The 27,552-nt window shown below is 35.6% G+C and overlaps 2 protein-coding genes across 2 annotated transcripts in view; both read left to right on the top strand.

Annotated features, from left to right (window-relative positions):
- LOC149785913 (superoxide dismutase [Cu-Zn]-like) overlaps positions 1-8,532 on the top strand; it is a 28,756-nt gene extending 20,224 nt beyond the window's left edge. Inside the window, exon 5 of the mRNA XM_089976143.1 lies at positions 7,524-8,532. Coding sequence (XP_089832269.1) covers positions 7,524-7,637 — 114 coding nt within the window. The 3' untranslated portion in view covers positions 7,638-8,532. The remainder of the gene's footprint in view (positions 1-7,523) is intronic.
- Positions 8,533-11,522: 2,990 nt separating this feature from the next.
- Positions 11,523-27,535, top strand: LOC149785912 (uncharacterized). The gene is made up of 2 exons (XM_089976142.1): positions 11,523-12,907; positions 27,348-27,535. Exons 1-2 carry the CDS (start codon positions 12,790-12,792, stop codon positions 27,533-27,535), a joined length of 306 nt encoding a protein of 101 aa, XP_089832268.1. The 5' UTR covers positions 11,523-12,789.
- The last annotated feature ends 17 nt before the right edge of the window (positions 27,536-27,552 follow it).

Genomic DNA, 27,552 nt, shown 5'->3' with positions numbered 1-27,552 from the left:
TTAAATCTTGCTTGTAAGCAGCTACCCTATTCTCCTACCATGCGACAGCGGTAAATTAAACAGACAAAATGTTCAAATAAAATGGGGTGGGAACGGTTACCGGAAATATAGTGTTGTGTAAATACATCTAATTGTATACAATTTGATAGATTTAATTTGTTTTGTGCTACTTGCAGGCCACCTCTCTTCCAAATGTTAATACTCTTGAGACATCAGCTGCTGTGATTTTATTTGAATGATAATTTAAATAAGAGCCCCCCAAACATGCTGTAAAGTGGTATAACCTCTTGTTGCTAGGGTCAGGGGAGTTGTCGTATTGTAAGAAATTGATGTGTCACAGCGCCATCTGTTGTCATAAAGAGGCATTATTTTATGCTAACTTCCTTGATTCTAACTTGCAACGTGCTTGATGCTACATTATAGTCCTGATTTTGGAAGGTGCAATTTGTGTAACGTTTGATATAGCAAGTTTATAAATGGAATGTTAAAACTTGTAATAACTGACATAGCATTTGCCATACAACAAACTACAGAATCAATTCAGTAGTTGGCAAATTGCAAGATACAAGGACGCAGAAGGAAAATAGATCTAGGCACTTTCAAGCAGCCATTTACAGCTTGCATCAATGAAGAATAGAAAATTCATGACTAGAATTGTGAATGTAGCACTTGCAAGCAGCCATTGACCATAATGCAGAAGGAAGGTAGCACTTGCAAACTGCCATGTACAATCTGCATCAATGAAGAATACAATATACATTGATAGAATTATGAAAGTAGCACTTACAAGCAGCCATTTACAATAATGCATCAAGGAAGATTAGAAAATGCATACATAGAATTAGGGCCATAATCCCCCTCCATACGTAATGTGTTAATTCCACACATTTTACAAATGAACAATGAAAGTTAAGTACATGGGGTTTTTTTAATTCGGAGTATCCTATAAATGTCACTATCAATTGTCATCTGATACAAAGTGCAACAATTCATCTTTGATAAAATGTTTAAATCCTACGTTATCATCATCTCATTACTATAAATTATTGTGGTCATTGTAAATATCAGCTGACTCTGTTTCCTCTGCTTCACTGTCACATAGGTGCTTATTTAGAGACTGAGCTTGGGATCAGTAAATAACACTTTGATCATACAGTCTGTGAAATCAATTAATGGATGCAACTGAACAAATGTCACTTGTGTGTGAAGATCACAGGGAGCTAAAATAAACTCCTGTTTACTTGGCACTAAGCAAGTATCAGACTTGTGGCTCAATCAAAGGTTTGTCATGTGAGAAAATAAAAACAGTTCAGTCTTTACAAGCTAAAAGGGATCAAGATTAAACATTCACAGGAAGATGTAGAACTGTAAATGGCATTCAACAGATACTCAGTTTGCAGCAAACAGATTGTAGCCATTGGCTTTTTGGGTCACGTGTGCTGGCAGAAAACGTAGGAAATACCACTTTGAGTTTTAAAATCTTATGTTTGAAAAAAGAAAATACAATTAAGTCAAAACTGTAATTGTATGAAACACAAATATTAATACAGATACCTTCAAAAGAGAAATTGGTTGCATCTTTTGTGTGTACATAACTAGCTTTTATTGTACTTGTATTTTCAAATCTGTGATGCAGGTAGAACGTGTGAAGTTGTCTTGAAAACTCTTTTGGTTTGATAGGACTGTGTATGAAATTACTATTTCCCATGTGTGTGAGCAGTACAGGATAGCTCAACCCCAGGAGACAAAATCTTGAGCCCAGGGATGAGGCTTACCTGAGTTCCTGACAAAACTTCATCTTGGAGAGTTGGATATTCATGTGTAGCATACCAAAGACAATAATATTTTTCACTATTCAGTGCTACCAAATTGCATTTCAAAGGGTATTACTTACACCAAGAGTGTAGTGCACTGAACATTAGTGACATGTACTGTAATGGTGTATGTGAGATCATCTGTCCAGTGGAATATATTGCAAAGTTATACCTGATAACAGTTTTCTTGTAGCCATGTCTAGCCCTTGGTTCTCTCAGATTCCTTATCAGTATGGATAGATTTTTACAGGTAGTACGCCAATGCAGAAAAACCTTTATTCCAGTGGGGGTGAGGGGATTATTTTTTTATGTGCAAATGGATGTAACTCTTCATTGAATATTTGATACATGAGATTAACAGCTTTTGTCACTTTTCAAAACTCTGTATTTTTCACAGTAATTAAGACTGAGATAAGCATTTCTGCTCATAAATTACACCCTAGTTGAGATTTCCCTATCCCACATCAAAACATATGATCAGTTCTGTTAATCTTGCCCAAGGTATTCAAGATAACTCTGTCTAGGTAGTGAAAATATTTGAATAGGGAACTCTCTGGATAGTGAAAATTCTTAATCGAATCAGGTAGGTATCAAGTTGCCTTGTACTTGAACTGCAGTAATACAGGAAGATGTACCTTGAATAACAATATTTTGATGGTAGTACAGTGGAACCCCGCTATAATGCGCCCCGCCATAACGCGAATTCGGATATAACGCGGTCGTAGCATGGCTCCCGAAATTTCGTATATTCATTCACACATGGAGAAAAAAAATTTGGAGAAAAGTAAAAAAAAACAAAACAAGAAATTAACTTCATTTTGGGCATGAGATTAGTTGTGACTTTTAAAATAATATGATCGTGGCATGGTTCCTGAAATTTGAAATTCATTTACGTGTATTTTTATCGGACCGTGAAAATATTTGTTTAACGTACGAGAAATAGTGTGTAAAACGTTTATTATAATTTGGTGGAAGAATTCGTGTATGACTTTTAATAATAAACGATCGGAACTTAACAATTTATCCAGGTTCTTTAAGTGATTTTGGAGAAGTGATCGTGTATGAATTCTAAAATAATACGATATATATAACGTACGAGAAATAGTGTGTACAACGCTTGGCTTCTGAAATTTATCAATTTGAACAGGTTGTGGTGAAGCTCCGTATTCTACTCTAGAAGAGAAAACTGGTTTAATTAGGTTTTTGAATTGTTAAGCCAAAGTAAACATTATCGGAAGTGTTACTTATTACGGATCCATGAGTAAAGCCAGTAAATCGTCTTTGTGATTGTCTTCCATGAAATCTGTATACAGTCGTTGCTCAAACAATAGCCGACATGGGCTTCTTATTTAACTGCAATCACAGCCAAGCAGCAGACAAAGCTGTGGTTGATACAAGAGTCGCACAATTTAATAAACATCAAAGGACGAAAGCCGCCAACATGTATGCTGTGCTTGGCGGTGTGATCAAACAACAAACAGTTGAAAGTAAATAATATCCACTTTATTATCTGTGAATTAAAAGGGTATGAAATTGTACATCCGTTCAGCTTAATTTTGTTTTATATAAAAAGTGATTCGTAACCATTGCAGGCCTTCATTACTTAGTTATCGAGCTTTATCTGTGTACGTTGTTTGCTTATATAAAAAAATATTTTACTGTTATGGAAAAGCAAGTTCAAAAACGCAAGTCGTTTTCTGCTAAAGAGAAACTGTATGCCCTAGATCAACTAAAGAAGGGCAAACAACAAACTCAGCTTGCCAGAGATCTAGGAATCAGCGAGTCCACTTTGCGAGGGTGGAAAACAGATGAAGGAAAGCTCCGTAGTCTACCCAACATTCTTGAAGAGGAAACTGGTTTACAGCGTAAAAGGGTTAAGTTAGCTAATGACAATGTCCTAGATTCAGCTTTGTACCAATGGTTTGTACAAGCTCGCTCAGAAGGTGTTCCAATTTCTGGCCCAATTCTGAAAGCCCAAGCAGAGAAATTTGATCGCCGTATCAATGGAGATGATTTCAAATTTAAGGCGAGTAAGTTCGCGGCAAAGAAGCAAACGTCACTGGATATATTTTTCAAGAAATGATGAAATTTAAATTTGGAACCACACTGACTTTGCACTTTGCGCAACGATTAATTTAGCAGTTTTCACATGTTTCTTTTGATGTTCACAAAATCTGAAATAAAAGTTATTTGCACGCTGAAATCATGCGTTGATTGTTAATTATTCTTGCAGTTGTCGCATATGATAAAATTTTAGCGGTATGAAATTTGTACAGACACCGTATGTAGACCCGGGAATAGCTGCATGCAATGACCGTACGATATCAGACGGCAAGTAAATGGTTTCAATATTTTGTTCATCCTATATTTTACACGACGAATTCAGACGATTACAAAATTATTGAATATTTTAAATCTGTACGATTTTCAATTAAATTACATCCATTATGGATGAACTGCATGCCACGACGGCACGGTAGCATACGGTGTTGATACACTTTTCATGATATAGCGATAGTCTGGTATTATCGGTCAATCTGTCAATCTGTATTATCGTTCAAACAAATAAAAATTAGTAAATGTTTTTAATGCACAGTACACCACTCCCTCGATAACTCGCGCACATCGGGGTCCAGAAACATGGACCGCACTATAAGTGAGGCGCGAGTTATCGCGGGACCTATGAAATAAGCCCAAAACCAATAAAGTGATTGACGACATAACGGAGAAATAAGGGGGGGAGGGGGTTAGGCAGATTATACTGTTGAATACTCACTTTATAATCGTTCTGAGATTAAATGTTAATAAATATCTCTTCATAACGGTGTACTTTATTATGTCATAGGACAACATTAATTTCAGGATAAATTACAGTATATTGAGGCGATCATCGAAAACATTATTCCACGTGGTTTCCGTTCGCTTAACATGTGTATCACTTCACACATTGTGTACCACGTCACTAATTTTTATGTTGAATTGGATACATTGTAGTTTTATTGTTTGATCCAAATTAGACTTTTTTTTTTTTATATACAAAAGATCGACTCTTTTCGAGAAACTGTCGATCGAACGATAGATAGATAAATATTTCTGAATGTGATAGAAGTAAAATGGAAAAAAACAAAAAAAAAAACAAGGGTTAATCAGTACAGACGTATTTAATTGGTCTACAATTTTAAAACAACGTAAATTAGAACAAGTTAATACTTGCCGTTTGTGCCACGCTTGACAAATATCAATTCACTTTTTGAAAAAATCAGTTATTTTTTTTTTGTGTGTGTTACTCCTTGTTTTCTCTGCCGCCGAGCAAAATCCCTCAGATCTCTCAACTGCATGAGCTTTACGTAGTCAACATTTTGGGTCTCCAGCCACCTTATGGCAATATCAAAATATTGGATTGCTTCCTGTGCAGAGGGGTGGGGGGTGCAACATCTGCGTCTGCATCACTTTCAACACTTGTTTTACTCCAGTTAGAATCGTCTTCTGCTCCAAATTTGTTCGCTATAGAAATAATTATAGTTTCATCTGACATGTATTCGGCTGTGGGGCAATCATTGTCAGCACAAATCCACTCCTCCATATCATCAAGAGAAATGCCCATCTCAGGACCATGAGTCTGTACGAATTTCTCCCAAACAGCCTCGGCATTAATGACATCAGTTTCACTGAAACATTCGAAGTCACTATCATCATCGTTGTCTCTCTTACTGTTTTGCTTTATGTCAAAGGCAGCTCCAAGACCCTTAATCCAGCACCCGAGGTCTCTTGTAATCGATTTTTTTTTTTTTGTGCAACAAACACTTGCCCAAGTTGTTGATCAAAACAAAGCCGGCATGTACATGTAATTAGGTTCTCACAGAAGTACTCACGGGTTTCGATGTGACGGTCGATTGACTCTTTTCATGTTTTCAATGAACAGAATATGTTGTGATTATAATGTTTACACTGAAACGGAATTAAAGATTAGAACGTGACTTTCACATAGGAAGACGTTTAATTGGTGTTTATTTCATTCTCTGTTGCCACCTGTTAGCATTTACCAGAAGTTTTCATTGATCGCTATTTCACCAGACTGTTTATATACAGTATAATGACAACTTTTTATCATAAAAACTTACATAATATATGATATCTTTAAACAGAGGTCTCGCTAGGATTTTAAAACTGGGTCTTTCTGCCTCTGAAGTCAATCACTAAATATCAGTACATTTTCTCACTCGGCCGCTAGTCAAAGTCTTTGAACTAGCCGCCTAGCTGTTGCATCATGTTCTTTTTTTTTTTAGTGTACTCTTATAAAATGGTAACAGTACATCAAAGAGTCTTTCAGTCATTGAATTCTGTCATTGTAAATATCAGCACAGTTAACTGATCAACACATTTTCCCACAAAGCAGGTGGCTGAAACAGGACCGGCAAATCTTTGAATTTTCCCGCGCACCTATTACATGCGTACGGAGGACTCCCACCTCAGTGATTTTCTGCGTCCCAGATCAAAAATTGGCGTCCAAATACGCGTAATTAAGCGTTTTCGAGATCTCTGAAATTAATTCTTCTTTAGAACTTGCAAATTTCAAAATATGGATTATATTTTTACGGGCATTAATCACCATTTTCGATGTTAAAACCATTAATGTATCAAGGTTTAATTTATCAATTCTTATCGTAATTTTTTCATGTTCAGCATATTTTAAAGATATTTTAAATACATTTTATCTGGAAAAAAACGGGAGCCAAGACGGACACTGCGTTATAAGCGGGATCGCGAGTTATCCGGGTGCAAGTTATCGAGGGAGCGGTGTAATAACCTATAAATATATTAGCCATATATTAGCCATCGATTATTTTGAATATATCTTAATTAATGCATTCCAGTTAATATTCATCTGATGATAAGCCGACTTTTGATCATTGTACATGTATACACGTATATGTTCTCGGAAAAAAAGTTAAATATTGTGAAACCCCGCATTAACGCGACCCCGCTTTTAACGCGATTCGATTTTATGGACCCCGATCATCGCGTTATAGCGGGGTTCCACTGTACTTGAACTGCAGTAATACAGGGAGATGTACCTGGAATACCAATACTTTTATGGTAGTACTTGAACTGCAGTAATACAGGGAGATGTACCAGGAATACCAATATTTTTATGGTAGTACTGGAACTGCAGTAAAACGGAGATGTATGTGGAATACCAATATTTTTATGGTAGTACTTGAGCTGCAGTGATACAGGGAGATGTACCTGGAATACCAATATTTTTATGGTAGTACTGGAACTGCAGTAAAACGGAGATGTACCTGGAATACCAATATTTTTATGGTAGTACTTGAACTGCAGGAATAAGGGGATATATACATGGAATACCAATATTGTTATGGTCATACAGACATCATATTGCAACCTTCGCCTGATAGAACAAAAAGTTGAAGTTTTGAGAATTTTCTTTTATACTGTATCAAACATTTTATTGATCCCTCTCATATGCTTAGTTTTCTAATGATTAATGATGAATTTGTAAGAGATTAATGAACTGTGGTCATTTAGCAGCATTCTTGGTGATGAGCAGCCACATTCTGCAACATTTGAGGTGATTCAGAACCACATTTTGCAACATTTGAGGTGATACACAGCGGTATTTTGCAACATTCACTTTGTTACACAGCCCCATCTTGCACCTTATTATTATTTTTCTCATTGTCACAGGTTCATGCAGATGAAGATGACCTTGGCAGGGGTGGACATGAGTTGAGCAAGACAACTGGCAATGCTGGTGCACGTTTGGCATGTGGTGTTATTGGAATTTCAAAATTGGATTGAATCATTACTTTGTGATTTTCTTGACAATGTTCTATTGTAAATTTTAGAAATTATAATCATATTTATCCAGTTGCGTACAAAATAATTTTAAGATGATTTTCTTTTGAATGTTATTGGGGAAAAGAACTAAGTATGATTTTTGTTGTCATTTTTAATGATTTTCATTTATGCAAGTCTAACCTTTTAGTGTTCTTTTTTTGAAAATGTCCATTGTACAACCCAGGGTTTTGATAGGAAACAAGTTGTGAACACTTAATATATTTAGTCTTTATTCTGTGTTATGGCCAGAAAAAGGTGGTAAATTAAAAAGCCTGGAAATTTTATAAGATAAAATGATTAACAGTTCTGGTATATTTTGTCTGTTTTAGATTTCAACCATTTTGTTGTTAATATAAAAAATTGTTTTACTTCCAAATGGCCCTGCAATTGTCATGTGGTGTCATTCAGTTTTTTGGTCAGTTTCCTGTAAAACTTTAACAGGAGCCTAAAATAATCATAGCACAGACATTGCTTTTTTCCAAGTTCAGAGCTTTAATAGCATCTCTCAGTTTTAAGTACTATTACTTTTCTCACTGTTTCACAATAGTAGCACTTGTACAGAAGCAAGCTACATCAATCACACATTGGGCAACATGTTATTGTTATGAATATAGATTCTGTTACAGTGCTACAGAAATTGGATAATGCTGGAGTGCACTGAATAATTCATGTTGAAATTGATCTTTACTCAAGGCATATGTATCCTTAGCCTAAAAATGTTTCAGTGATATTTACATGTAAATCTAACGTATGTATTTGTAAACAAAAATTGGGGGGTAATTTTCTTGACTTATCTGGTTTAAGTTTTCAAGTCATCTAAAAGGTTGATAAATGCAAAATGAATTATATTCAGACACCATGTTGTTTCCTTTTTATTGCACCCACCCCACCCTACCTCACCCACCCCAAAGTTGACACTGCGTCTCAAGTCCTTGTCTTCCATCCACAAGAATGGTGATACATGGGTAATACATGGTGATACATGGGTTTCGCTTTTTGTCAGGAGCTGCAGTGGCTTAGTAGTCTTCATGCCACACTAAAACCCAAAGAGTCGGGTTTGAATATTGTAATGAGATCAGCCGAGGTCAGTCACTGGTGTGTGTCCATGAGCAAGGCATGGTAATCTAATTGAGCCAGCACAAAATAATAGTTGCTGTGCCATAAAACAACAAACCAAACTAACGTTTTGGACATTAAAGTTTAGTGTTAAGTTTTACAACTTTTGGACAGTGATGTTAAAGTTTAGTGTTTTACAACGTCATTATCAATGTGATCAATTACGGTTTGATGTCCTTCATAGAAATTACCTTAAGGTATTTCAAAAATTTATTATACAATTAAACCTGCTGAAACATTTTTATAGGAGTCGCCTTGTTTCAATGGCTATCCCCCTCGCTCCCCATGAAATTTCTGCTGCAAAACATCATGTATTAAAAATTTTAAATTGCAGTAGTGTCTTGTTGCACGAGTGTATCGATCATGTAAGAAAGGTGTTTGTTTTCTCGAGAAAGACATTGTTTACTTGAAGACCTGTTAGGTGAACTTACGTGCAAATATCTTTTATGTTGCTTCAACAAGATAGTGGTGATACTTTAAACTGGCAGAGATCTCCATTGTAAATTGAAAAATTTGAATAAAGCCACAATAATGGTTCTAAACTCAGTGTTTGGGTAATATACTTGGGTAAACTGTCATTCTTATAACCACCTCTCCTGGGGGTGGGGAAATACACTGATGATGAGACTAGAAATTTTTAAGAGCAAACTAAATTTATCTCATATTTGCATTAGGTGATCAGATTTGACCTAATGAACAATTTCGTTTAATCTTTTTTGCATAATAATTTTTTGGAAGCTCGTCATGCTTGTTTTTGTAATGTGAAAAATCAGCAGCATAGGACTCATGCTATGTGGAATGAAAAATCAATGTCAGCAGCATAGGGCTCAGCAGCATAGGACTCCTTATGCTACGTGGACTGAAAAATCAATGTCAGCAGCATAGGACTCCTCATGCTACATGGACTGAAAAATCAATGTCAGCAGCATAGGACTTCATGCTACGTGGACTGAAAAATCAGTGTCAGCAGCATAGGACTCCTCATGCTACGTGGACTGAAAAATCAATGTCAGCAGCATAGGACTCCTCATGCTACGTGGACTGAAAAATCAGTGTCAGCAGCATAGGACTCTTCATGCTATGTGGACTGAAAAATCAGTGTCAGCAGCATATGACTCCTCATGCTACATGGACTGAAAAATCAATGTCAGCAGCATAGGACTCCTCATTCTACGTGGACTGAACAATCAATGTCAGCAGCATAGGACTCCTCATGCTACGAGGGCTAAAAAATCAATGTCAGCAGCATAGGACTCCTCATGCTACGTGGACTGAAAAATCAGTGTCAGCAGCATAGGACTCTTCATGCTACGTGGACTGAAAAATCAGTGTCAGCAGCATAGGACTCCTCATGCTACATGGACTGAAAAATCAATGTCAGCAGCATAGGACTCCTCATTCTACGTGGACTGAACAATCAATGTCAGCAGCATAGGACTCCTCATGCTACGTGGACTGAAAAATCAATGTCAGCAGCATAGGACTCTTCATGCTACATGGACTGAAAAATCAGTGTCAGCAGCATATGACTCCTCATGCTACATGGACTGAAAAATCAATGTCAGCAGCATAGGACTCCTCATTCTACGTGGACTGAACAATCAATGTCAGCAGCATAGGACTCCTCATGCTACGAGGGCTAAAAAATCAATGTCAGCAGCATAGGACTCCTCATGCTACGTGGACTGAAAAATCAGTGTCAGCAGCATAGGACTCTTCATGCTACGTGGACTGAAAAATCAGTGTCAGCAGCATAGGACTCCTCATGCTACATGGACTGAAAAATCAATGTCAGCAGCATAGGACTCCTCATTCTACGTGGACTGAACAATCAATGTCAGCAGCATAGGACTCCTCATGCTACGTGGACTGAAAAATCAATGTCAGCAGCATAGGACTCTTCATGCTACATGGACTGAAAAATCAGTGTCAGCAGCATAGGACTCCTCATGCTACGTGGACTGAAAAATCAATAGTGTAATAGGACTGAAATTAAAAATCAAGTAGTGTAATAGGACTGAAATCAAAAATCAAGTGTAATAGGACTGAAATTAAAAATCAATGTCAGCAGCATATGACTCCTCATGCTATGTGGACTGAAAAATCGAGTGTAATATGACTGAAATCAAAAATCAGGTGTAATAGGACTGAAATAAAAAATAAGTGTAATAGGACTGAATTCAAAAATCAAGTGTAATAGGACTGAAATCAAAAATCAAGTGTAATAGGACTGAAATAAAAAATCAAGTGTAATAGGACTGAATTCAAAAATCAAGTGTAATAGGACTGAAATAAAAAATCAAGTGTAATAGGACTGAAATAAAAAATCAAGTGTAATAGGACTGAAATTAAAAAGAAAGTAGTGTAATAGGACTGAAAGTAAAAAGAAAGTACTGTGTAATAGGATGGAAAGTAAAAAGAAAGTAGTGTAATAGGACTGAAATTAAAAGAAAGTGTAATAGGAGTGAAAGTAAAAAGAAAGTAGTGTAATAGGACTGAAATTAGAAAGTGTAATAGGACTGAAAGTAAAAAGAAAGTAGTGTAATAGGACTGAAAGTAAAAAGAAAGTAGTGTAATAGGACTGAAAGTAAAAAGAAAGTAGTGTAATAGGATTGAAAAGCTGGCATAAAGTCTTACCCACAATATACATTATGCCAGCTTTTCAATCCTATTACACTACTTTCTTTTTACTTTCAGTCCTATTACACTACAATATACATTGTGGTCAGAGAGAAACAAAATAGTCGTTATGTCTTTGCCAGATTGGACCAACACTACTGTTATTATAGATGATATTCATTTGCTTCACATTTTTCATAAAATGTTCTGCCAAATAGTGCAAGAAAACAACTGAGGATGAAATCCCATATAAAATTTATGGTAAATAAAAGATGGGACAACAGTTTAAACTTAAAAGCATCATAAACGTTTGAACAAAGATGTCATGTCCATCAATGGATTGATATTTTATATGCCAGCTGTAATATCCACCTGTCCATGATGACCTGTTAATCCCTGGGCAACACCTTTTATACACCTCAATGATATTCATCTGTCCAAGATAATCTATCAATCTTGGGGGTGGTTTTTATATGTTGCCTATGATATCCATCTGAATAAGATGTGTCAGTCACTGTTTACAATTGTTATATGCCAGCAATGATATCCATCAGTATATGACGTTAACGCATTATATATTTATGTGTCCGTCCATGGTCTGCCAATGACTGGGTTTACACATTTTATATGCCGGCTATGATATCCATATATCCATGATAACGTGACAGTCATTGGGTGGACACATTTTATATGTGGGCTATGATATCCATCTGTACATCATCATGTCCAGTTTGGTTCTTTTATGACTATATGATCCTAAACTATATAACAGAAAAGAGTGAAAACCAGCAAGTTTTGGAAAATTTAACATTTTTTCCATAAAATACATAGTGAGAAATTTAAAATACTTAACAGTATGCTGATTGAAATTCTAAATAGCCCTTAAAGTCTGAGCACTGGTTAATTCCAATGAATAATTGAAAAAAATCCTCACAACTGAACACAACTAAAGCTGATTCTTCATAGATTGATGTTGAAGATAAGAATAACCAATTCTCATTTAAAACATTCGTCATATAAAAAAACTAAGAAACAATTTCAGAACAGAATGAGGGTCGAATATTCATTTCCAGAAATTTCTAACTTGCCAACATGGTCAGGTACTTTAGCAGCTAACCCATCAGAAATTAGGTCACCTGGTTTTCCAGGGGAGAAACCCATGACCTGAACTTGAATCCCATCAAATTCTTCAACAAGATTTCTTTACACCTTCAAAGGTCTGAAGGCTTCATCAACAGCTTTACTCCAGTTAAAAGTACATCCCACTATCTTGAAACTGTAATGTTTAACAATGACCATTACAATATATTGTGATGAAAATTAACACATGTAATAAAGGTATACATAGCAGATTTTATTTTCAGTGACAAGATTTTGAATGTGGCTTGCACTTGGAGTAAGGAAAAACTTTCTCAATTTCAGGCTTGAAAGCTCAGAAGTCAAGGTCACTAATGATCTACAATTACCAATCTTTGCGTATGGATTGCACTTGGATAGTAAGAAAGAATTCTATTGATATAGAGTCATATAATCAAAGTCAGTGTCAGAGATGAAAAACTTTCTGTACACTAATTAGTTTTCTGTCACGATTACGAAGGATGTATTAGAATTTTAAATGTGCTAAATTTATGTTTTTTTTCTTCATTTTAAAGAGTTTTTGCAGCTTTACATTTTATAATTTACCTTGTGCTAAATAGCTCATTATCTGGATGGATTTATCTGCCTTATTTTTGTTCAGTTTGTTTTTACATTTTTGGACAATAATCTTTTGTTGCCACTAGATAGCCATTTTTATTCTGAGATGCTCTGGTGGCCTGGTGGTTAGAGCGTCTGGCTCGGATGCAAGAGGTTGTGGGTTCAATCCACGGCCGAGTCATAGCAAAGACTTACAAAAATAGTAATAACAGCTCCCTTGCTTGGCGCTTAGCATTAAGATGTTAGTGTTAGGACTGGTCGGCCTGTTGTCAGGATAATGTGACTGGGTGGGACATCATGCTACATGTCTGAGGCATGATGCCCCAGTGCTAGACATCACTATAACCTGTCACACTGCAGACATTGTAGCGATATGACTGATTTTTTTTTAAAGCTGCATTAAAAATCCAAATCACACACATCACATCACACTCTGAGATGCCATAAAGCAGTACTACATGCATGGTTTGCACTTGGAATATGGAAGAACCGAATCGATTCTGGTGTCATCTGGTACAGGTCACTCTGAAAGGAGGAAAATGATTGCCAGAAATTAACTTGACTCCTCCATTTTCTACAGTTAAAAAACTTTGTGGCTGGCATGAACTTGGGGTTAGGAAGAAGACTTGATTTTGAAGGCCTAAAACTCAATGGTCAAGGTTACATTCGACACAGATTAAAACTGGATTCTGCACAAAGATTTAATTTATCTGCATTGAGTCTATTAGCCACAGGGTGGCCATATAATATGCCATTTATAGAGTCTATTAGCCACAGGGTGGCCATATAATATGCCATTTATAGAGTCTATTAGCCACAGGGTGGCCATATAATATGCCATTTATAGTCTATTAGCCACAAGGTGGGCATATAATGTGCCATTTATAGTATATTAACCACAAGGTGGGCGTATAATGTGCCACTTAGAGTTTATTAGCCACAAGGTGGGCATATAATGTGCCACTTAGAGTTTATTACCACAAGGTGGGTATATAATGTGCCTTTTATAGAGACTTAGCCACATGGTGGGTATGTAATGTGCCATTTAGAGCTTATTAGCCACAGGGTGGGCATTTAATGTGCCATTTATATTGTTTTAGCCACAGGGTGGGCGTATAATGTGCCTTTTATAGAACCTATTGGCTACAGGGTGGGCATATAATGTGCCACTTAGAGTTTATTAGCCACAAGGTGGGTATATAATGTGCTATTTATAGAGACTTAGCCACATGGTGGGCATGTAATGTGTCATTTAGAGCTTATTAGCCACAGGGTGGGCATATATTGTGCCATTTATTGTCTATTAGCCCTTGGGTGAGCATGTAATGTACAATTTATAGAGTCTGTTAGCCACAGGGTGTGCATTTAATGTGCCATTTATAGTGTTTTAGCCACAGGGTGGGCATACAATGTGCCATTTATTGTCTATTAGCCACTGGGTGAGCATGTAATGTGCTATTTATAGAGTCTGTTAGCCACAGGGTGAGCATATACTGTGCCATTTATTGTCTATTAGCCATTGGGTGGGCATGTATTGAACCATTTATAGAGTCTGTTAGCCACAGGGTGGGCATATAATGTGCCATTTATTGTCTATTAGCCATTGGGTGGGCATGTATTGTACCATTTATAGAGTCAGTTAGCCACAGGGTGTGCATTTAATGTGCCTTTTATAGTGTTTTAGCCACAGGGTGGGCATACAATGTGCCATTTATTGTCTATTAGCAACCGGGTGAGCATGTAATGTGCTATTTATAGAGTCTGTTAGCCACAGGGTGGGCATATACTGTGCCATTTATTGTCTATTAGCCATTGGGTGGGCATGTATTGTACCATTTATAGAGTCTGTTAGCCACAGGGTGGGCATATAATGTGCCATTTATTGTCTATTAGCCATTGGGTGGGCATGTATTGTACCATTTATAGAGTCTGTTAGCCATAGGGTGTGCATTTAATGTGCCATTTATAGTGTTTTAGCCACAGGATGGGCATGTAATGTGCCATTTATTGTCTATTAGCCACAGGGTGGGCATGTAATGTGCCATTTATTGTCTATTAGCCACAGGGTGGTCATGTAATGTGCCATTTATTGTCTATTAGCCACAGGGTGGGCATATAATATGCTATTTATAGAGTCTGTTAGCCACAGGGTGGGCATGTATTGTACCATTTATAGAGTCTGTTAGCCACAGGGTGTGCATTTAATGTGCCATTTATAGTGTTTTAGCCACAGGATGGGGATGTAATGTGCCATTTATTGTCTATTAGCCACAGGGTGGGCATATAATATGCTATTTATAGAGTCTGTTAGCCACAGGGTGGGCATATACTGTGCCCTTTATACTACTCATGCTTGGCTTAGGTCTGTAACATTAGAGATAACTGACTCCAGCAAAGCAAGCAATCGAACAACCTGTACCTGAATTTCCTATCTACTCCATGACTATGTACTGGCGTGTAAATATGCCGTTGTGACAGACTTCCTGAAGAAGCAAAGCATCCAAACATAGCTACATCTTCCATAGAGCCATGCTTAACTCCAAGTGATTTTTTTGGGCTGAATACTGCTGTCAAACATTTGCTAAAGGACAGTTTATTTGAATGCTATAGTGTGGTAGGAATTGCAGTTTTCCATGAAAGAAGATGTACAAAATAGTGATGGCAAAACAACATTTAATAACTGGATAACTGGACTGAAAAAGTGTAGCATTCCTTCAGGAATACTTGTGGATGCACTGATTTGCTGTTCACTTACAGAGAACTGTTTTTTTTTTATAGTGACACTAATATGCAAATTCTTTTCAGTAGTTTAAAACCAACACCACAATAACAGAACAATAGTGGAAGATAAAGAAGATAGCTTGATGTAATCAGTTTTTAAAGGCCAAATGTCAGAGCCAATCAGTCACTTACAAGGGGTAGGGAGTAAAGCGTGTATGAATTATTATTTGTCCAGTATGTGGTAGCACATATCCATAGCAAATGAAGCCATGTTGACTTGGTGTTTTGAATAAGGTGTCGATTTTGTGACCAAAGTCAGTGTCATAAAAATGTTATTGCAGCAAAATTCTTGCAACACTGAGCTTAGAAGCCATGGTGGTTAGTATGCTGAACATGAAGCCAGAATGATGATGTGGGTTCTCAGTAGTATAATCACATGGAACAAGAACACCAAAATTTTCATGTTTAAATTTTTTTCTGAAACAAAGATCCAATTCACACACAAAAATAAAATTCATGACCATCTAAAGCCTAGTATCCACCAAATTTTCTTTATGAAATAATAGGCCACCATGACTCCAGTATCCATCAATTTATGCATTTGTTTTCAAATCCTAGGCTACCACAACTGCAATATCCAACGACATTTGGATTTTGTTGTCAAATTGTAGGCCTGAAAAACTTCAGCATCCATCAATGTTTGCATTTGATTTCAAATATCCAAGGCTAGCACGACTCCAGTATCAATCAATATTTGCATTTATTTTCAAATATCCTAGGCTAGCATGACTCCAGTATCAATCAATATTTGCATTTGTTTTCAAATTTAAGGCTGGCATGACTACAGGATCAATCAATATTTGCATTTGTTTTCAAATATCCTAGGCTATCACGACTCCAGTATCAATCAATATTTGCATTTGTTTTCAAATTTAAGGCTGGCATGACTACAGTATCAATCAATATTTGCATTTGTTTTCAAATATCCTAGGCTAGCACGACTCCAGTATCAATCAATATTTGCATTTGTTTCCAATCCTAGGCCAGCATGACTCCAGTATCCATCAACTTTTGCATTTGTTTCCAATCCTAGGCCAGCATGACTCCAGTATCCATCAATTTTTGCATTTGTTTTCAATCCTAAGCCAGCATGACTCCAGTATCCATCAATTTTTGCATTTGTTTCCGATCCTAGGCAACACAACACTTGTGCCCATTAATCATTTTATTGGTTTTAAAATCTTAAACTATCATGATCCTACTATCCACCAGATATTTTTTAATAGAAGGATAAATGATAAATTTGTGAAAATTTTCAAAAATTCTTTTTTCTTTGCAATTATAGTTACTTTATGGCTCTAGTAAACTGTCAGGAAAAAAAGCCCACAAGTAAAAATATTAAATTGAAATACTATAGTTTTGGCACCAAATATTTTCCATTTGATTTTCTTGAAACTTAATCTGTAATTATATGATAAACTTCTAGTAAGGCCCTATGGCTACATCTTGTGCATTTATTAAAGAATTCCAAGCAAAATAATTGAGACAAGGTGATACTGTTCCCACAAATAAGAAATTATATGTTCATTTTAGCAATTGTTTCCAACATGCCCCATCTATGAGGCAGAATTGCCAGTATGACTGATGTCCAGGCAGAATTGCCAATGTTTTGAGTTGGACTCGCCAGTATGACTGACTGACATAACTGTTAAGGCAGAATTGCCGCTGTATTTAGGCAGAGTCGCCACAACTTATTATGTCTGTAAGTCGAGTGGATTGGGGACAGAATACCCAAACGACGCTGCATGCCGAGTAATGGAACTGCAGTAGCATGCAGCGGAGAGCCCCAAGGAACGGATAGATATGGACAAGAAGTACCTACAGTTCTGTTAAACTAAGCATGAAAATCACTATCAATATAAGCAATTATGTATATGAAATTAACGATTGCCATACTAAGAATTACACAACAGTGAATCATCATAAATGGATACTGCAAGAACCCGTGCCAAGGTATGACTATTCAGGGGTCTATGCCTGCACACCATGTTATGGTGATACCAAGACTGAAGTTACATTATATCTAGAGTGGAGTTGTAATTAGTCTGTGATGCAAGAATCTGTAGGCAAGTCATATATGATGAAACTGGCACTGCAATGTTCCCGGCTTATCCTCTGTTGGGCTACCACAGCGCAGCACACCCTTGTCTCTGATTGGCTGATAGCTAATGCAACTTAGTGTGCGTGTCCACTGACCTGACCTTGAACTGACCCATATCACAGGCCGTGGTTGGACTCCATTCGTTGTGTGAACATCATCTAATTACATTAAACACCTAATAAGTTAACCCTATCTACACCTTTTCAGATCGAATAGATATTTTAGTGCATTGTCCTAGCGACATCTAGATCCTATGTATTATATCCTGGAAAAGATTTGGTTGTTTTGGGGCTAGAACCATTTTGCCATTTTAATATGTTTCTAATATAAAACCTATAATTTGATTTTGCTCCTTCTTTCCGTTGGAGCTTTACTTACGAAATTGGAGGATGAAAACATTTAATTGAAGACCGTAACTTGAAACCATACCATTAAGGTCACTTTCAGTTCAATTTATATATCTTATTTAACACTATTGATTCTTCCATTTGATACAAGTCTTATTTAGTTCAAAAGTGATAATGAGTTGTTTTGCAGTTATTGTATCTTCCAGTTTAACTAAAGCACTAAAATCACCAACTAAGTTTTAAATTTATTTATCATTTGTTATATTTCATTATTTAAGCCTTTCTTTAATTGCTATAACTGTGATTGCAAGGTACAATAATTTACTATGCATTTCTTTATTTTCTTCATTTCACCCTCTAATATATTTATCCATATTTTTGTTCATTTTGCTGTTTTATCTGACTTTCGCTTGCATCCTTTAATAAGGCTTTAATGGCATTCAGCAGAAGTAAAGTCCGGTGTGTCTAAATCACTTTTTAAAATCGGTTTTTATAACTCTTCACTTTTAACATCCATATCTGTACTTGCACTTTCCATAGAAACCTTTATCTTAGTTTTTTATCCTTCAAAATTTTATTTTTTCAATGTCGTAAGTATTATGTGTTAAGACGTCTTTTGCACAGACTGTTTAGTGAATACATCATCTGCATTAACTAGATGTCTCAGAGTTCTACCACGATAGTTATTTAAATTAAAGTAATTTTCATGACTGGCCTTGTGCTATCCATGCCTTTTCACCCGTATAGTTAAAGCTAAAATCACTAGGACGCTTTAATGAATTTTCTTCAATTGTTATTTTTACTTTAACTTGAAAATCACTTTCACTGATACAGTGAATACTGATTACTTTTGAATCCTCATCTTTATGGGCTGATATCCAGCGTGTTGATGTCATACTGTGAATATCTATTACTTTTGAATCCTGATCTTTAGGGCTGATAACCAGCGTGTTGAAGTCATACTGTGAATATCTATTACTTTTGAATCCTAGTCTTTAGGGCTGATATCCAACGTGTTGATGTCATACTGTGAATATCTATTACTTTGAATCCTAATCTTTAGGGCTGATATCCAGCGTATTGAGTCATACTGTGAATATCTGTTACTTTTGAATCCTAGTCTTTAGGGCTGATATCCAACGTGTTGATGTCATACTGTGAATATCTATTACTTTTGAATCCTAATCTTTAGGGCTGATATCCAGCATGTTGATGTCATACTGTGAATATCTATCACTTTTGAATCCTAATCTTTGGGGCTGATAACCAGCGTGTTGAAGTCATACAGTGAATATTTATTACTTTTGAATCCTAATCTTTAGGGCTGATATCCAGCGTGTTGAGTCATACTGTGAATATCTGTTACTTTTGAATCCTAATCTTTAGGGCTGATATCCAGCGTGTTGATGTCATACTTTGAATATCTATTACTTTTGAATCCTCATCTTTAGGGTTGATATCCAGTGTTTTGATGGTATGCTGGGAATATCCATTACTCTTTAATTCTCATCTTTAGTGTTGATATCCAGCGTTTTGATGCCATGTTGTGAATATCTATTACCTTTAAATCCTCATCTTTAGGTTTGATATCCAGCGTGTTGATATCATACTGTAAATATCTATTACTTTTGAATCCTGATCTTTAGGGCTGGTATCCAACTTGTTGATGTCACACTATCAATATCTATTACTTTTGAATCATCATCTTTAGGGCTGATATCCAGCGTTTTGATGGTATGCTGTGAATATCGATTACTCTTGAATTCTCATCTTTAGTGCTGATATCCAGCGTTTTGATGGTATGCTGTGAATATCGATTACTCTTGAATTCTCATCTTTAGTGCTGATATCCAGCGTATTGATGGTATGCGGTGAATATCCATTACTCTTGAATCTTCATCTTTAGGGTTGATATCCAGCGTTTTGATGCCATGTTGTGAATATCTAATACTTTTGAATAGATTCAGCTTGTTTATGGCACCCTTTTACAATTGCAATTAGTTTAATTTCCATTCAAAGTTTTGAAACAAAGTAATAGTGAAATATTCTTAAAAGGTACAGGTAAAGTTGAAATCTTATCTATTAAAGAAATATTTATGTTTCTGGTACGTTCGAGGAAAATGTATCTGTGTTTTCGTCTTATGAACGCAAATTTTTTGTCCGATTTGGCAGATCTGTGTACATTTCTAGGTATTGAATCCTGAAACGTTTAGACTTTTAAGCGGTTATATACACTCTGCAATTATTGCTGAAAGTTTTCAATTATGTTTCAGACAGGCAAAATCTATATTTTCTTCATTCTCGTTATGAGCAACCGTTCCCTCTTTGATTTTATTCCTGTACATTTCAAAGTTATACCTCCCACTTGGATGTAAACATTGTTATTTAATATGTTGCAATAAGCAACTATAAATATATTGTCTCTGATGAAACAGACAAATGACCATCTATTTTATCATCCTTATTTGTATACTATATTCCCACTGTGTAATCTTGCATTAAATCAGATAAATCACAAAGAACCAATGGATACCAATTTTCTATTATTTTTTTATTTATTTTATTTTTGTATTCTTTGACTCGCTTCCCATAACCACAGTTCTTTGTCACACTTACCATTTATTTGTTAAATTTTGTCTTCACAGTATTTTGGGAAACAAAATTGCTTCTTCGTTTACTAATATAACGGATTATATCTAATTAGCTTATTAGATATAGTTGTCTTTTAATATGCGCATGCTCACTTTTGAATACGTCTAACATCTGTTCCTCAATGAGTAATTAAACCACTCTTCTCATTTGCGTGCTCTGCAGTTGCTTGTTTATGCTTCCTTTTTACGAAATTAGGTTAACTCTGTCTTTACTTTGTCGCTAGTCTTTGGTTAGGTTCTAACACCTCTTTTCGTTACTCTGCATTGCGTTTTCAAAATTATTGTCAGCGATTTTGCAATTGATGATGACGCAAGTATAAAACAGTTTTCCAACATTTCAAGCTAAATGAGCTCTTTGTCATGAGAAGAAGCAAGTTAAATCCACAAAACAAATACTAAACAAAGAAGCCAACAGAAATTGTAGACACCTTCATGTTTGATTGGCGGAGAAATATACAATGGGTAGGAAAAAAAATCCAAAATAAGAAGGAAAACGGTATTAGAAAGGGATAATTACATATCTATTTGATCCTGCCATTAACCTAAAGTTGTAAAATAAAAATCAGATATTATGCCTATCACGCTGAGAACAAAACTGGTTTGACCTAATTTCAGGCTAGAGATGCGTGTCGAAAAATCAATGCGTTCCTCAAAATGTACTATCAAATTATATCCGTGTAAACTTATGCCTATAGGTAATAATAATAATAAGAAGAAGAAGAAGAAGATGAATAAGAAGAAGAGGAGGAAGAGGAAGAATGCATGTTATAAGGTAAGAAAACTTACTTTTGAAATATTGTCGTAAGATTTGTTTACGTCTGATAAACTGATGCTTGGATGTAATTTCTATAGGATGTCTATGGGCAGCCGTCGCCGCCAAAATTACATTAATCAAATGATCTAGTATGAAATCAAATGATTTAACCTAGCAAATGAAACGATCAATCCAGATTCCAACGAACAAAACCGAATGATGCATTTAGATTTCAAATGACGTGGTATTAAATGAAATGATGTAGAGTGAAATGAAATGATTTAACCCATCAAACGGAATGATGAATTCAGATTCCAAATGATGTTGTGTGATATAAATGATGTAGCATGAAATGAAATGATTGAACCCCAAAAATGAAATAATGAATTCAGATTTCAAATGATGTGGCGTTAAATGAAATAATCTGGCATTAAATAAAATGATTTAAAGAACAAAACGGAATGATTATATCTGCTTCCAAATGACGTGCTATTAAATAAAATGATGTAGTCTAAAATGAAATGATTTAAATCAACAAATGAAATCATGATTTTAAATTCCAAATGATCTGGTATTAAATAAAATGATTTAAAGAACAAAACGGGATTGGTGAAATCTGCTACCAAATGACTTATTATTAAATGAAATTACGTAGCATGAAATGAAATGATTTAACTAAACAAATAAAATGATGAATTCAGATTCCAAATGATGTGGTATTAAATTAAATGATTTAAAGAACAAAACGGATTGATGAAATCTGCTTCCAAATGACGTAGTATTAAATGAAATTATGTAGTCTAGAATTAAATGATTTAACCCAAAAAATGAAATGATGTATTCATATTCCACACGATCTGGCATTAGTTTAAATGGTCTGAAGAACAGAATCGAATGATCAGCCCTTATTCCAAATGATGCGGTATTGAATGAAATGTATGGAATGTAAACGGTCTGATCAAAGTGTAAATCAGCAGTGGTAAATCCAAACAAACACAGGGGGCGCTGTTAGCCAGACTTACAATCGACGGGCGTATTTACTAAATTCGTCTGAGATTTTAGCAGACGACATTTAACAGCTAAGGTTTAGTGTTTCTTCTCATTTGATATAAACAAGAACTATGCTTTCCAATCAGGATAAATTGACTAGAAGAGAGTTTTATATTTCTGGTTAGACATCATAACTTTTGATTGATAGTGAAGCTATCTCGCGTCATGGAAATTTTAAACGATTTGGTCTCGGACACGCTTGCAAAATAGGCAACGCTTGTCTTTACAGTACAATGTATCTAAATATGTGGTCTTGTTTTGGAGTTACCTGGGGACGTACTAGGTGGTCCTTCCGATTTTTAGGCCTATATTCAGTGATTTTGCTTGTGTCACAATTTATTTTCCTAATTCACAGCAACAAAGCAAAGAAAATGTGTTCGCTGTTTAAGCACAAGACATTCGAAAGCTAATTGCAATATAACTAAATGTGATGAAATGCGATCAAAAAGGGATATAGAAGGGCATACTACAAAAGTGGAATCTTCTGAAACTGCAACTTTATAATTGATCAGATTTTGAATCACAGGTCTTATTCTGTTTTATAACTTGCCTCAAGGATTATTCTATGTATTAGACAGACACTCATGTAATAATAGCAGTTATTGAATCCCTACCCTGAAAAAAAACGCATCGATTGCAAAACCTATTGTGAACATTTATTTGCTATTGTTTTCAGCGTTATGTTTTTCGACGATCTTTTCATCTGTTGCTTGTTTTTAAATTTATGCATTTAAGTGTTACCAAATTTGCACCTAGTACACAAATAGGGAATTCCAAAACTCAGCTATGTATTTAACACCGTTTGATGTTATTTAATCTTATTTCGAATTTACTTGTAATTCGTTCACACTATCAAGTGAAAGAAGTGTATTCATCCGAGATGGTACTCCTAATATTACACTTGACAATGATTTTGATATTCAGACTAGCCTCACATTTGATGTCTGGTACATTTGTTTTCTGTCCATTTTTCCAATCCTTGTCAATTAATTGTTTACCAGTTATTTCCTTGTCTGTCCCAATTGCTATACTAATCTGTAACTCTTATTTTTGTTATTCTTCTTCATCGCTTTTTTTTCCTATGCTTTATTCATTGTTTATATTTTAATTATTACAAATACAATGGGTGACTTGAGTTATTCTAAAAATACAGGTACAATACGTGAAAAATTTAATTCCTAAATCAATGCTGATTGCCAAGTTAAAAAAAGTCAAGAACTATTTTGGTCAAGTACGCCACCCATTAATTTGAATGGGTTACGAAAACACTACATGATACTAGGAGTGCATTTGTCCTACAGAGGTATCATGCACTCGCTAGTCGTTGATTGGCTCAGTAACTTGAGAAGGTCAAAACATGCCTGTTAAGTATTTCACACTTTAAAGATCTAAATGTTCTAGAATCATTTTAGTGATTCAGATTTTGTTTATTTGGTGCGCACATACTTTCTGAAAAAGCCCTGCATCTAACGTTTTTCATGCCCGCCATACAACCCTGATTTAGCTACAGGTGAGTTTTGCCAGAATCCTATTATCAAAAATTCGCTACAGGGCAGATATTTTCAAAGTCGCCGTGTAGTTTAAAGTGCAGTTTTTCAGTGCACGAAAACCATACCAAAACGTAAGTACAAAATAGATAACCAAACTGAGAATCTCTAGAGAGAGTCCTTGGAAGGGATATGCTGACAAAGTGAGTACTTGGAGGGCGTGTACTGACGAAGGGAGTACTTGGAGGAGATGCACTGACATAAAAAGTACTTGGAGGGGTTGCACTGACATATGTAGTACCTGGATTGGTTGCACTGACATAGGATGTACTTTGAGGGTGTGCACTGACATAGGGAGTACTTGGAGGGGGTGTACTGACAGGGAGTTCTTGGATGTGATGCACTGACATAGGGAGTACTTGGAGGCATACACTTGGGGAGTACTTACAGGTGATGCATAAACATCGGAAGTAATTGGAAGGGATGCACTGACATGTGGAGAACTTGGAGGTATACACATGGGGAGTAATTGGAAGGGATGCATTGACATGGGGAGCTCTCGAAGTGAATATACAGACGTACAGATCATTAATATGGTATTTTGTTGTACAGCGAACTAAATATTCAGATTTTAAACACCCTTCACATAATGACATGTGTAGGCATGCTTTCATTAAGTAGGTCCTCCAAAAGCCCTGATGTACGGTTATATATTCTTCATGGCTATTCACTTTCCACCTAGATATTCCAATTTTAATTAGAGGAAATATTACTATTCTTTTGATACATATTAAATTATGTTTCATTTATATTACTCATTGTTGGGATTAAACATATGATTATCAGGTCATGATATTGACCATTCAAATAACAGGTTTCATGTATGAATGTAAACGTTAAACTTATATATCCCTTAAGACGAGTTTGACTATACTTTAATGTTAAACGTCATCGTGATATACCAGATCCAAGATGACATCCATATTCCCCAGTTTAACCGATTTTCCTAAAATTTCTTATGACACTGAGGTCTGCATTTATGCACTGAATCAGTGTATCATTTCAAACTTCTCAATGGCGTGTACTAAAAACAACTGTCTTTCGCATCGCATACTTTTATCTCTTTAAATATAATGAGACGAGGTTTCGCATCGTATACTTTTATCTCTTTAAATATAATGAGACGATGTTTCGCATCGTATACCTTTATCTCTTTAAATATAATGAGACGATGTTTCGCATCGTATACTTTTATCTCTTTAAATATAATGAGACGAAGTTTCGCATCGTATACTTTTATCTCTTTAAATATAATGAGACGAAGTTTCGCATCGTATACTTTTATCTCTTTAAATATAATGAGACGATGTTTCGCATCGTATACCTTTATCTCTTTAAATATAATGAGACGAGGTTTCGCATCGTATACCTTTATCTCTTTAAATATAATGAGACGAAGTTTCGCATCGTATACTTTTATTTCTTTAAATATAATGAGACGATGTTTCGCATCGTATACCTTTATCTCTTTAAATATAATGAGACGAGGTTTCGCATCGTATACTTTTATTTCTTTAAATATAATGAGACGATGTTTCGCATTGTATACCTTTATTTCTTTAAATATGAGACGAGGTTTCGCATCGTATACTTTTATCTCGTTAAATATGAGACGAGGTTTCGCATCGTATACTTTTATCTCGTTAAATATGAGACGAGGTTTCGCATCGTATACTTTTATTTCTTTAAATATGAGACGAGGTTTCGCATCGTATACTTTTATCTCGTTAAATATGAGACGAGGTTTCGCATCGTATACTTTTATCTCGTTAAATATGAGACGAGGTTTCGCATCGTATACTTTTATCTCGTTAAATATGAGACGAGGTTTCGCATCGTATACTTTTATCTCGTTAAATATATTGAGACGAGTTGAAGGACAAGACTAAGATGCACTAATTATTCTTTGTTTTTGCATTGTTTTGTTTCTTTAAAAAAAATTAACAGTTGAATCCATTGTTTCTTTTCATGGAAACTTGTGATACGTTAGATGTTCGTACTTTGTTGTTTAGCGTGGATCATGGTGGTCCAGGATATTTGTTTAGTTTGGTGGAAACTAGAATAATGGTGACTCAGGATTTAAAAAATAAAAGCAACTGTACCGGGCTTGTGTCATGGTGGCCAAGGAAAGTTTTATAAAATCTTATGTATACTAGAATCATGGTGGTTGTGACTTTCATTTACTGTGTGGGGAAAAGGTACTGGCTGTAGAGAAGAATAAAAAAAAAACCTAAAGACCAAAAAGACTGGAAATGGTTGCGGGATGTAATGTATCTGATATTTAACATTGTTCTCATCTTGCCCATACTGAGCCGGATCGGTCGCCGTCTTGTGTCTTTGGGAAATATATTTGACCTCTATTGCCGCTGCACAATACAGCCTTGACTGACTGTGTTGATGTGCTTTAAAATACCAATCATTCAGTCGTTTAGGTCCACTTGAAAACGACTAATTTTGTAACTTGCTACACGGGTATATTCTTGAGGGGCACATATTTTTCATCGTAGTATCGATGTTCTCTTGTTGGTCGGCTGTTCTTACAGGGTTATCCTCTGTTTTCCCTCCACCACTTATACTGGCCGCCATGTATAGTCTATCATGTGCTGAAAAATGTCGTTAAAGCCCACACAAAAACAAAAATGTAAGTAAATTATTTTAGGAATTAAATCAAACTGCCATAGATGAGATATATCAGTAGAAGATATATATATATATATATATATATATATATATATATATATATATATATATATATATATATATATATATATATATATATATATGTGTGTGTGTGTCTTCAGCTACTGATTTACAGTCCCTCAGAGGAGTACTAATAGTTATCAAAGAGGTCTAATTAAAGTATGATACAAGTTAGGAACGCGCGGTGCAGCTAAAAAAGACACATTTATGATGGTAGAGTGAGTGTGTATTAAGTTGCGAACTGATAATGGCTTAGTTCTGTTGAATTACGATAGTATTTAGGCTGTGTATTTTATTTTTATTTTTGAAGGGAAACATGGCTCCATACCTGTACTGCACAATGGGAAAGAGCACAGCCTACAATCAAGACGGTTGATGACCAGGAGAGGATGGAGGAAGGGAGAGAAGGAAAAGAAATACGGCAACACCCGCCTATCACCAACCGTGACTTGGAAAGACCGGAATCAACCAGGTGATGCTAACATGCCGGCAATTTGATTTTGATTATATGATGA

The sequence above is a fragment of the Sinohyriopsis cumingii genome, chromosome 12 (assembly GCF_028554795.1).
Source record: "Sinohyriopsis cumingii isolate HCF-2022 chromosome 12, ASM2855479v2, whole genome shotgun sequence".
NCBI classification, from domain to species: domain Eukaryota; kingdom Metazoa; phylum Mollusca; class Bivalvia; order Unionida; family Unionidae; genus Sinohyriopsis; species Sinohyriopsis cumingii.
This window is presented reverse-complemented; position numbering and strand designations above follow the sequence as displayed.